General features: G+C 42.7%; 1 protein-coding gene across 1 annotated transcript in view; it reads right to left on the minus strand.

The window, feature by feature from the left end:
• The window catches only part of SLC4A11 (solute carrier family 4 member 11), a 148,760-nt gene that overhangs the window by 80,644 nt on the left and 55,849 nt on the right, over positions 1 to 12,267 (minus strand). Inside the window, exon 4 of the mRNA XM_034772551.1 lies at positions 1,441 to 1,487. Within this exon, the coding sequence (XP_034628442.1) occupies positions 1,441 to 1,487 (47 nt within the window). The remainder of the gene's footprint in view (positions 1 to 1,440; positions 1,488 to 12,267) is intronic.

Below are 12,267 nucleotides of genomic sequence, written 5' to 3' on the forward strand. Positions count from 1 at the left end.
TGATAAACAGGTTGAGAATCACTGGTCTGGGTGCATCTATGTCTCTTGCACCGGCACATCTGAGCACAACATCACAAGGCCTCTGAACCAGTCCTCCTCTGAACCCTTCCTCCTCTGGGGTCAAGGGAATTGGCCACAGAATCCTTAGCTAATCCTGGTCAAAGCAGATATGACAGACTGAAGAATAAATAATAGTAATTATGCCCTAAAATCCTTTTAGTGCTACCTGTATACAAATAGGTGAGATACATCTTTCAATTTAAAAAGCAAACAAACTGTTACCTCTTCACTACTGTCTTCCTTTTGTTTCTTCTTTCTAAAAATGAACTCTCTTTTGTGGTTAGAATTTGGGTTTTAAGAGACTGTTTTATTCTGTTTAGCACCCAAAACGTTTTAGGGGTTTTTTTTTTTTGTGGAGAGGGAAAATCTTAAACTATTTAAACCAATTTCCAAACATGTGTGCCTGAAGTTAGGCATCTAAATACCCATTTTAGGTATATAAATGCTAAATTAGAGTGCCTAAGCATGGATATGGTTTCAGGAACCTAAAACAGGCACTTAAGTGTCTAAATACAGATTTCTGCACATAAAGAATCCAAGCTTCAAAATCTGGCCCAAAATTATAATAGTTTTAATAATTATATTTATGTAATCTATTGGGTTTTGAAGGACTAGCAAGTCTTACTTTGGAGCTCGTGGGAGGGTGGGAAATTGGGGAATGAGTCAAAAAGATTTAGAAAGGGAACACCACACATTTAAACGGTCTCTCTGTCAGTTTCCAGTTCCCACAGGATTGCAAAGATTCTAGATTGTAAGTGACATTGGGTAAGTTTCCATTTCCTTTGCAACACGCTTTCTGGTTGATTTACCTATTTATTAAATTGTTTGAAGTAATGCGGTTTTTATATGAATTTTTTCATTTCTCTGTTAGCACTAACATGTTATGGCCGCAGAACTAAGTGCAAAATAAACATTATTCGACAATAATCCTCTTTGGCTACACTGCTTCAAGGGAGTTCACTCCTGCTGAACCTCCTGAAGGCAGATCTGATTAGCTGGGATAAACAGGAAACTGAATCACACAGTTACAATGTCTATTGGGTGCTTTTGTTTTTAAGTTTGAGGAAAGCTAAGGAGACTGTATTGCTCTGTGTAAGCTTGGAGCACCTTTCAGGCAGTTTCATGAGAGCAAGCGATGAAGTAATATGGCCCAATAATAAGGATATTAGATTTTGATGGCAAAATAAATTGTGTTTGGAAAAGGAGGACAGTACATGGCTTTTTGGATGTAAATAGAAACAAAGGTATTGTGAGAGACAAGGCATTGAAACGTCTTCTGATTAGGCCAGAAATGATCAATTTTACTTTTTCTATTAACATATTATGATTTACAGGAGCGAGTTAAAAAGGATTAATCAGTTGAACAAAACTGCTACTTACCTTTCTAGATGTATGTAATAAAACACAGCCAGCACTTTCACTTTCTACTGGAAAAGAATTTGAGAAGAATTTTACAATCGTAGGTATCTGACAGGCAACAGGCATCAAATGAAGGCTTTGCAAATATTCTACAATATAATGCAAGGTGAAAGTTTATCATTCTACTGACAAACGAAGCTTTTTGGTCTGACATGGGCAACATTTAATAATCTTTCCAGACAAATTTGTGACTGCAGCAACAAAAGAGCTATTCCGTGTACAGAAATTTTCTTCAATATTGAAATCAACATAAAAAAAAATGGAAATAAGTCAGCAAAATGCTTCAAGCGTCTGCAAAAATATGATTTTTTCCATTAGTGACAAGATGATTTTCATCTAATCCCCAATCCAGTAGGTAAAATATATAATTGTATCCTACACATCTGTCTCTCATTCAGGTTTACTGACAAAATGTTTCAAAGGATCAAAAGTATTTCCTCATTTAGAGTCCAACCATGCATTCACAGTAATTAATGCAAAAACCTCCTATTGACTTCAGTGGAGCAGTTGTGACAGACTGTGACATGACGACATGGAGACAGGATGGGAAAACATCACCACCTACTTATAAATGATCAAACTCTATGGCATTACCTTGACAAGACCAAGAACTGCAAACTATTTTTCGAGTTTTTGTCGACTTATTTTGTGAGTAATATTACACGCTTTAGAAAAAGGCACTGAGAAAATCATTTGAATGTGATTCTGTATTCTAAATTCTTACCTCTGTTTGCTAGCCACACAATATATAGTAAAGCGATTTTTAATTTGTTACCTAAATTATGGAGAACTGCATAGCAAAGCATAGGAAATTCCTACTCCCAATCCTCTCCAAACAGCAAAATAAATTCATAATCAATTAAGAAAATTTTGCATATCTATAGCTGTTGGTATGAAGTAGGAAACACTCTAGGAAATACTTTCTGCCTCCATACATTTGTACTGTAATATTAAAAAAGAGTGTTTACCTCTGGTGTATCAAGTAAGTAATTTCCCATGTATGTTAACCAAAAAGACAGTTGAATGGCCAGTGGATAAAACGTCTGCCCTATATTTCAGAGGTCTGAATTCATATCTGTTGGGATTGCACTTCTGTTAAAAATTCCTCCTTTCCTCTTCACAGTACCAAAAGCACCACTGTATTTTCAGTCCTTTATTGTTTTAGGACACAAAAATACAGTGAAAATGCATAAACAACTCTTCCACGATGCCACTGAGTTTAATGGAAATACGGAACCCATCTTTGTTGAAGAAGTAAAAAGTGCAAGAGAACTTCTGTATGTGGAGCCGTGACTGGGTAGAGTACAATCAGGGCTATTAAAAGCTACTAATCTTTTCTAAATTGGCTTTTTTAAAACCACATCTTTAAATGGCTGAACTGCTTCTATTATCTTATTTTTATATGCAAAAATATTTTGGATCCACTCCCCCTCTCGTTTACAAGTACTACCTGGGCCACATCCTCAACTGGTGCTCTGCTTAACTCCGTTATCTTCAGTGGAAATAAAGCGGATTGACACCAGCAGAAGATGGGGTCCACCAGACACACAGGCTATGTCTTCACTGCAGAATTAACTTGAGTTAAGCACTGCTCTAGAGCAGTGGTTCTCAAACTTTTGTGCTGGTGACCCCTTTCACATAGCAAGTCTTTGAGTGCGACCTCCCCCCACCCATATAAATTAAAAACACTTTTTTATATCTTTAACACCATTATAAATGTGAGAGGCAAAGCAGGGTTTGGGATGGAGGCTGACAGCTCGCGACCCTCCATGTAATAACCTTGTGTCCCCCGGAAGGGTCCCAACCCCCAGTTTGAGAACCCCTGCTCTAGAGAGAGCTGCCACTCGGTAGAACACTGGAGCTGCAGAAAGCGAATGGCTCAGTGCACAGAATGATTTTATTAGCAGCTGACAAGTTGTGCACAATTGAGCACATATATCCCCCTCAAGGTAAAAAGTACTACCACGCTTGAGTTAAGGGTTTAGCGTGTGTGGATGGACCTCAAGTTGGGGCAACACATGAGTTACAACTCAAGTTAACTCTACAGGGAAGACAAGCCCGCACATGCACCCCTTTAAGCACAGTGAAATATTATAAGGCAGTTCAGATGTAATAACTATTTGCCATAGAGAATCTCAGAGTGCAGAGGCTACACCCATTTCTTTCATCAATCAACTAGTTATTAAAGTGCAATTAACTTTGAAGTATTATAGATTATGCAATTCTCCATATGAAAGTTATGATCATTAAAATATCTTTGCCAGGAATATTTGATTTATAAGTCATCTTTACTTGAAAATGGCATTTAGTATAAAAACGTAAGCCTCCAGTGACCAGAAACAATGAGCATTTTCCCTAGGCTTTTATAGTTGCTCTTCATTATTCCCAAATGTTTTCCCTTTACAATCGCCTCCATTTACAGTCTAATTACACAGGCAGAAGTGTGCTAGAGAGACTGGGAATCAGTAAAAACAGAGAGGAATTCAAAAGCATGCGATCGGTGGCTCGAGAAAAAAAAAAAAAAAAAAAAAAAAAACACAACACCACCACTCAAAGAAATGAAATGAGACTCAAAATAAAATAGATCTGTGGGTGTTTGATTAGCTGCAGTCTGTCCTTGCTCCATCCTTACAGAGGTGCATGAATCTAATATAATCGAAGTTACACTTCGCCACTTCATGACCCTCTCTGTTCAGCTCATCTACTAACTCAGCAGTAAACCAGTCCAATTACCATCAGCAAGTCTCTCAAGTAATCTTCTTGAATGAACTTTTTTGCTTCATCATCAAAAGCAAGCAAACGTATCTCTGATTACATCTTCTGGACCAGCGCCATTTAAACTTCTCATCAAATATCCTAAGGAATGTATGGAAGTTTTATAAGGCCTGGAGCCTCATTCATCACAGTATCCAAGAACACAACTTGGATGCTTTCCCAGGAAAGGAAGCATATCATGCAAGTCTTCCTTGTTAATAACACTGTCCCGTTCTGATCTAGTGGAATTCTTGAATCTGAAACTGAATGAACATAGCTAACACACTGGGGCATGTGTGTTGCAGGAGCTTCTTAGTGGCCTTTGTCTTTGTGTGTTTTCTTGGATTACTGGATATTGGTGCTTAGATACCCCAGACTGAGCTAACACAGTATAAATTAGAGCTAGACAGAATGCATCAAACACGGATCTAATCTGAACAGCTGGAAGCAGTTACATAAAATCATTTAATTTAAAAAAAGAGGGTGGGGGGAGAATAGATATTTTTAAAAATATCTAAGAATGAATGAACATACCACGGTCATTTTGTATTTTCAATTCTATTCTTCATGCTCCTCCTTGCTGAAAATAAAGTTTTAAAAATCCCAACCAAGAATGTGGTTTGAAAATCTATTATGAAAAAATAATAAATATAGTACTTTCATTACCTTTACATATCTCTGCATGTAGCAAACAGAAACCAATAATAGGGCAAGGATTCTAACCTTGCATTTGTTAGACTGTACTCCAGTTTGTCTGGAGATTTTTTTAAAAATTGATCAATTAAAAAAATCAGCGAATAAACCCCAGATGTACATCAGAACCTGTGCTTAGGTATCACACATTATGATTTGTATCACACACACACACACACACACACACACACCCCTACCGGTTTGCTCAGATGAGCTGTGAGAAATTCATCAGGAGTTTAAAATACTTTTACAGTGACCATGACAAATTGCACCATGTTGAAATTCACACTTGTGGCTTTGCATATGGGCATTCAGAACTCCTAGCAGTGCACCATTGCTTCTCTCTGTTTTATTATAGTATTATCTAGTACCTAGAACAAAGACTCCTTCCAACCATCTGCAGTGGCAAGCAGACTTTAATAGGACAGATTAGCTTCTACATCTTAACAAGGATGGGTCTGACATGACAAAGATTCATAAATAGGATGATTGGATGTTTATTATGACATTTACTTTATGCACCTAAGGGAAAAGTTTTCTCTGAGACAGCCGCTGCATAATCTGCTAACTTCCCATGATTGGGACAACCTGGAAATGCAAAAGAAAGTTCAGATTTCGTTTTTAAAGAGGAACTGCCAGAATTTTTCTATGCAAAGGCAGCCTTGAAAACAAACTGAATGGTAGGTTTGAAAGCTTGTTGCTTGCTTGTCACCCACTTTCTCTAAAGCAATTGGTTTACTCAAATTTCCTTTCCCCTCCTAGGCCCCCAGGACTGGCCTTTGGGGTCTGCAAAAATCACAACCATACGTTTTTGAGATGTCTCCACATTACGGGACAGTGCACAAGTTGTATGTAGACCCACCCTTACATTTAAAATCTCTGGGGCAGGGACTGGCTTTTTAGCACAGCAGTCACAGCAGAAGGGTCCAGAACCCAGTAGATTCCTCCAAGTACTAGCATAATAAAATAAGTCAACTCCAGCGAATAAAACTGAGCGAAATAAGAACAATTTCATTATTTTCTAGTTAAAAGTCTTACTTTCAGGTTCTGAAGTGATAGTGTTTGGGCACTTAGACAAAAGCTAATAATTCTGTATCAGAGCTGGTGATTTTTCCCCAAGGACTCAAACAAATTAAAACACATTTCTAACAGCACTGGCATGCACCGTGGACTGCAGCACCAACGACCATCCTGCCATTTTGTTTTCTTCAGGAGCTATGTAATTTGTAGGCCACACTTTTGACACAGAACACAGTGGGGGCACTGTGAGCGGTGACAGAAACTCAACTTACGCCACTTTCTTGAGAGGGGCGCTCCAGCGGCAGGAGTTCAAACGGCTCTTCTGCTTTGCTGGTTGCCCTGAGTATTCACTCAGTGACTTTGTTGAGGGCCTTTCATTTCAAGCTGGTCAACAGCCAGCATTGAAAACCTGAGCCTCGGTCTTCCTGATTTCTAGCAGTGCGCTATCAGCAGCAAACGGACAAGCGATCAAGGCACTCAGCTTCACATGAACTTCTCCCTCCCACCCCCAATGTAACTCTAATTTTGACATTTAGATTCGGCATTGGGGAGAAAAATGAGTTTGAGGATTTAAACCCTAAATAAAATCAGAGCCCCTAGTAGGGTTGCCAATTCTGACTAAAGCTATTCCGGGAGATTCCCCCCGCCCAACACGACAATGTCATTTTCTTAAAATATCCTATTAAAATCTCCTGGATTGCTTTCAATAGTCACCGGGAAACCAATGCCGATTCTGGGGAACTCCAGGCCAATCCTGGAGGGTTGGCAACCCTAGCCCCTAGGAATAATTCTTCCATCTTCCCTCACAGGGATCTAATTACTATGAAATTTCTCAGGTGTAAGATCAAAATTTGGTCCCCAATTAGGGTGACCAGATGTCCCGATTTTATAGTCCCAATATTCGGGGATTTGTCTTATATAGGCACCTATTGCCCCGCACTCCATACTGATTTTTCACACATACTGGCCCTCTATCCCCAATGGTCACAAAACGATGCGGCTGCTGCCACTATCACGATTTACATTTACAGTGTGGTAGAACCTTACGGCCGACCAGACGATGCCCCATTGTATCAGGTGCTGTACAACATAAGCCAGAAGTTCTCAAACTTTTTTTTTCGCGGACCACTTGAAAATTGCTGAGGGTTTTGGCGGACCACTTCATGATCTTTCCAAATGTTGTTTGTACTGTTAGCTAACTATTTAAAGAGTTTTGGATAAAAGTGCTATACAAAAAAAACCCATAATAATAAACTTTTTTGTTTTACAAATAAAAGCACACAACTCATTTTAATACCTTACGTCTTACCTTTCTAATGTGATGGATGTGCCCGCTCTCCCCTGCCACGGCAGCCCCCGAGCTGGAGCTGGGAAGGAGGGGGGGGGTGTCTCTCCCCCACCACAGCAGCCGCAGAGCTGGGGCTGGGAAGGAGGGCCGTCTCTCCCTGGCAGCCGCAGCCCTGGAGCTGGGGAAAGTCGCCTTTCTCTGGCCGCCGCAGCCCTGCACATCCCAAATTCCCCCCGACCCCCTCTTTTCACCCACTGCCTCCTACCCCCTATTCCCCCCGCCCAAGGCTACCACCTCACCTGATGTGCGTCTTCTCCAGAGTCCAGGCACCTAATTAGTGGAGCCACACCTGCTCCACTAATTAGCTGGGTGGCCCTTCATTCTGTTGTGTGCGGCCGCCCAGGCGCGCACTTTAGAGGGAACTATCCGCGGACCACCTGAATGGAGCTCGCGGACCACTGGTGGTCTGTGGACCACAGTTTTAGAACCTCTGACATAAGCAATGGCATTTCCTCCCCCCCAAATAGCTTACATTTTAAGAGCCATAATGAGTGAATGAGAGAAACGAGTGAGCTTGGGGGTGGGGGAAGGTAACAGGGTAACAAGTCTAAGGGGATGTGCATAGTTCTTAGCCAGATGATCACAGCTCACTGTTAGTCAGCTGTTAGTTTTGAGGGAAAACTGGAAGGGGAGCAAGGTGTTGGCTTGATGAATTCTGACTGGGAGTTTCTTTCATAGAAGGTGTGGGAGGGGGGAAAACGCACAAAGGCACTTGTGACTAGAGAAAGACACCACCCCACTTCTGTTATTAACTGAAATGTTCAGACACAAATCACTATGCAGAGCCGATTCTCTTGAAATAACAGGTTTTCATACCTGCAAGAAAAATAATCTACTGATCTGGCCCTAACCATCGTGCTGGAAAATACTCCATTTAAAATGGTAATCTGCTCAAATAGGGCACTAAATAAAACTCTCACAAAAACATCTAGGCTCCCAGCCGCCTCTAAGCAGATCCACTGTGAAGGAGCTAGGATTAGCACAGACCTCTTGTATAAATACTTGCATTAGGCTCAAAAAGAGGGCGTGTGTGGGGGTGTGGGGAAGGGGGGTTAAGTTTGTAAACAGTGTTTTGAAAATACCCTGATCAGGAAGCTCGAAGGGAGACCACCCCTCTCCACAATGTGACAACACAATTGGTGTATCCACTTTCCATTATAGTATAGGAAACCCTAAGAGCCCAACATCCCACACTGACATCACACTTCTAAAATAGGAGTTATCAGATGTAATCCCTGGGTCAGCATTGTGCCAGTAGACATAAAAAGGCCTTTGGTATTCATGTGAGGAAATGTGACCATTGTGTGTAGAAGGATACCCAGTCAGGCCCAGACCACTTGTCTCTGGCCACTACTCTCCCTGGAATTCCTTGGCGCCACCACGGTATTCCTCATCCCCGTTTTAAAAAAAAAAAAATTATCTTAACAGGGGCCTGACAGCATGCTGGAAAGCTGTGTTTTGCTAGTAAAGCAGCAGGCGAGTGTGTGCACGCGCGTGTGTCTCTGGAGTGTATTACAGGAAACTGTTGGCTCTCGGTATCTAGGAATGGTCCATTGTCTAGAGGGTGGAACAATCTTTATAATTTCTTGTGAAGTGTAAATTGTGTTCTATTATTATTTCTAACAAAGCCACATCCTTCCTTCAGATTGATTTTTCACCAGTCACTAATAACCAGGAATTTTTTTCCCCTTCAGCTTTCAAGCACAAAAAACATTCAGGCTTCCTTGTTGCAGTCAGGGGCATAAATAAGTATTTGCTATTATGAAATGTACAGTTTGCAAACAGATGATAAAATGATAGCAACTAAAGCCATGAAGCTCATGAACCTCCAACTGAATGGATCGCTCTGGTTTCAGTTCTCCTTTCTCCCTGGGCATTCTTTGCATACTTCGATACACTATTGTGGCCTCTGGAGCATGGGGTTGCAAGGAACAATGCAAGAGTCTAATTCCACAAGGGTGAAAGCTCTGTTGGGACCTGCAACTCTTGGATACAGAGCAGAAAGGGGGTGCTAATCCTGTGGAGGACAGACTGCTCCCTACATGGGAAATCAGAGAGGGAAAGTGGGAAGAGGAGGAGTGGCTTTGACCGGGGCAGAATTGCTACAGAGGCCTATATAGAAAGCAGGTAAGAAGGGCATTTCTTTGTGTTTATTGTGCATGTCTACCCAGAGATGTAAGTACATTGTAAACTCCTTTGTTTTTATGTTTGCAAATATTAAAATTAGTCTTGAAAACAAGCCTATAGGAGATCTTGCCAACCCTGTATAGCCTCCTCCATTGCAAACCCCTCACAGACTTCCCTACTACCACCAATTCCTTGTTCAAACCTTTCCCATCCCCCCAAAAAAGTTTTTAAGAACCAGAGTTTCCTAAAAGGCAGCAGCTTTGCTGAGATTGTTCTTTTATACAGCCTGAAGATATATCACACACACACACACACACACACACACACACACACCCCTTCCCAAAACACCTTATCGACATGATGAGCAATAGCAAGGCCCCAGGCAGACATAAGCAAGTACCTGTAATCACCTCGAGTGCTTCCTACAAGAAATAAACACAGCCATTCAACAGTACAGCCGATCTACCTCAGCCAAAGACGATAGCATCCAATATTCAAATTCCACGGGCTGAAGAACGAGCTTGATTGGGCGCTCTCCAGCAACCACAAGGAAGCAACACACATGTACGTGAACAGGTTCAGCGACCCAAGTGCCAAAACTGAGCCAACCTTTAGTATCTGGGCACCTAGGCTGATTTAGGCGATGGGTGAAAGTTGGTTTATACAGTAATAGCCTGGGCTAGCTAAGATTGAGGGTTTTTTTTATAATGTATATTCTATTTTTTAGCTACACCCTTCCCTATGGTACAGAATTATATGACAATAGTTAATTAGTTGCCATAATTTTATGACCCATGCTATGCTCTGTTGCTCAACACTGTTGAATCCCACGCAAAGATATTTTAAAATAAAAATTATAGCAAAGAGCATCTAATTATGCATGTACTGAGCTGTAGGCCCATTACATGAGGTTATTAACTAGAAAGGATCATAGCAGAGCTGTCACCAGGTCCATAATTCTACTCTATTAGTTTACACTTCTTTCAAGCACTTATCCCCGACGGCTCTAGGTGCTTTTACAAGGGATTATTATTTGTTCTGGACCTGAAAGTGGGGGAGGTGCCTTACTCTGATGTTCTGGGGATTGCCCAGAGCAGTAAGGAGTTCGGTCACCTCGTACCTATGGCTCAGAGCCAGGACACCAGTAAACAGCCCCCAAGCATAAAGTTTCACCCTGGCTCTCACCAGCCCACTTATTCGTTGCAGGGTGACCCCAACAGGCCTGCTGCTCTCTAGTCGCCCCAAATCCATCCTTCTTGAGTTCTTAACTAACAGACACTCTGACTTTCCCCCTCTGGTTCATCACCCTCCCCCAGCCCCCCCCGAAGGTGTGAAACCAGCCCCGCAGACACCAGCTTACTTTGGCACACACGCGCCATAGTTTGCACACGAGAGACCTGCTTAAGGTAAAAATTAACGACAAGTTTATTTCATAGAAAAACCACAGATTCAGAGAGGAAATCATAAGAAAAAGCAAACGCATGCAAATTACACACACAAAAACGAACATAAAAACGCAACTTCAGGCTTTACGCTTACCGTATACACTCGTTCATAAGCCGAAATGTTTTAGTAAAAAAGGGAAGCCCCAGAGAAGGGGGTCGGCTTATGAACGGGTATAGAGAAGGGGAGGTGGGACACAGCCCCTCCCCCCAACAGAGGGGGCAAGGAGAGGCAGCACCGCCAGCAGAGCCAGAAGGGAAGAGGAGAGGCCAGAGTCTCTCTGCTTCTGGCCACGCTGCTCTCCCCCCAGCCTCCGAAGGAGCTGCAGCTCCGGGGCTGGCAGGCTGCAGCCGTGCCGCTCGGTTCCACCTCCCAGAGCAGGCTGTTGCTGCGCAGCCCGGCCCGTCGGAGGCCTAGACCGCTAGAACATGCTGCGGCCGCGCCGCCTGGTCTGGCACTGCCCAGCCTGCTGGAGCAGCTCCAGCCAGGCCAGAGACATCCTCCCCTGGCCCTCCGCAGATAAGGTGGGAAGGGATGGGATGGGGAGAGTGTGGGGGTCCCGGGCTAGGGGTTGGGTCATGTGTGGGGTGGTCACAGGGGTTACTCCCCTGACCCCCAGCTTCTCCCCTGCAAAAAAAATTTCCCCACCAGTTGCTGTCCCAGCCCTCGGGGTAAGCAACTGACGCGCTGGGACACTTTCTTTACTTAGTTTTACTTCCATGCCTGCGGACGCTTGAGGTAAACAAACCATCTCGGCCCACCAGCGGCTTATCCTGATGGCCCGGGAGCCAAAGTTTGCTGACCCCTGAATTATAGGGTCGGCTTATGAATGGTGTGACGGGTTGGATCACAGAAACCCCCTTGGGAGCTGCCACCCGATGTGCAAAGACTGCCCCTGCTCCTGTTTTCCCTGCCAGCTCAGGACTCCAGCACCCTGTCTTGCTGAGCCAGACACTCCTGTTTGGCTCCACACACAGATCCAGGGTCTGAATCTCCTGTCCCAAAGCTGCAAGTTTACCTGAAAACAGCTCGCAGTAGCGCGCTTGTCTTTAGCACTCAGATGCCCAACTCCCAGTGGGGTCTAAACCCAGATAAATCCGTTTTGCCCTGCATAAAGCTTATGCAGGGCAAACTCATAAATTGTTCGCCCTCTATAACACTGATAGAGAGATATGCACAGTTGTTTGCTCCCCCAGGTATTAATACATACTCTGAGTAAATTACTAAATAAAAAGTGATTTTATTAAATACAGACAGTAGGATTTAAGTGGTTCAAAGTAGTAACAGACAGAACAAAGTAAGTCACAAGCAAAATAAAACAAAATGCGCAGATCTATGCCTAAACAAACTGAATACAGATACTTTCCTCACCAGTTCCAGAATGCTCCCTTCTACAGGCTAAT

Source organism: Trachemys scripta, chromosome 5 (genome assembly GCF_013100865.1).
Source record: "Trachemys scripta elegans isolate TJP31775 chromosome 5, CAS_Tse_1.0, whole genome shotgun sequence".
In the NCBI taxonomy this organism is placed as follows: Eukaryota; Metazoa; Chordata; order Testudines; family Emydidae; genus Trachemys; species Trachemys scripta.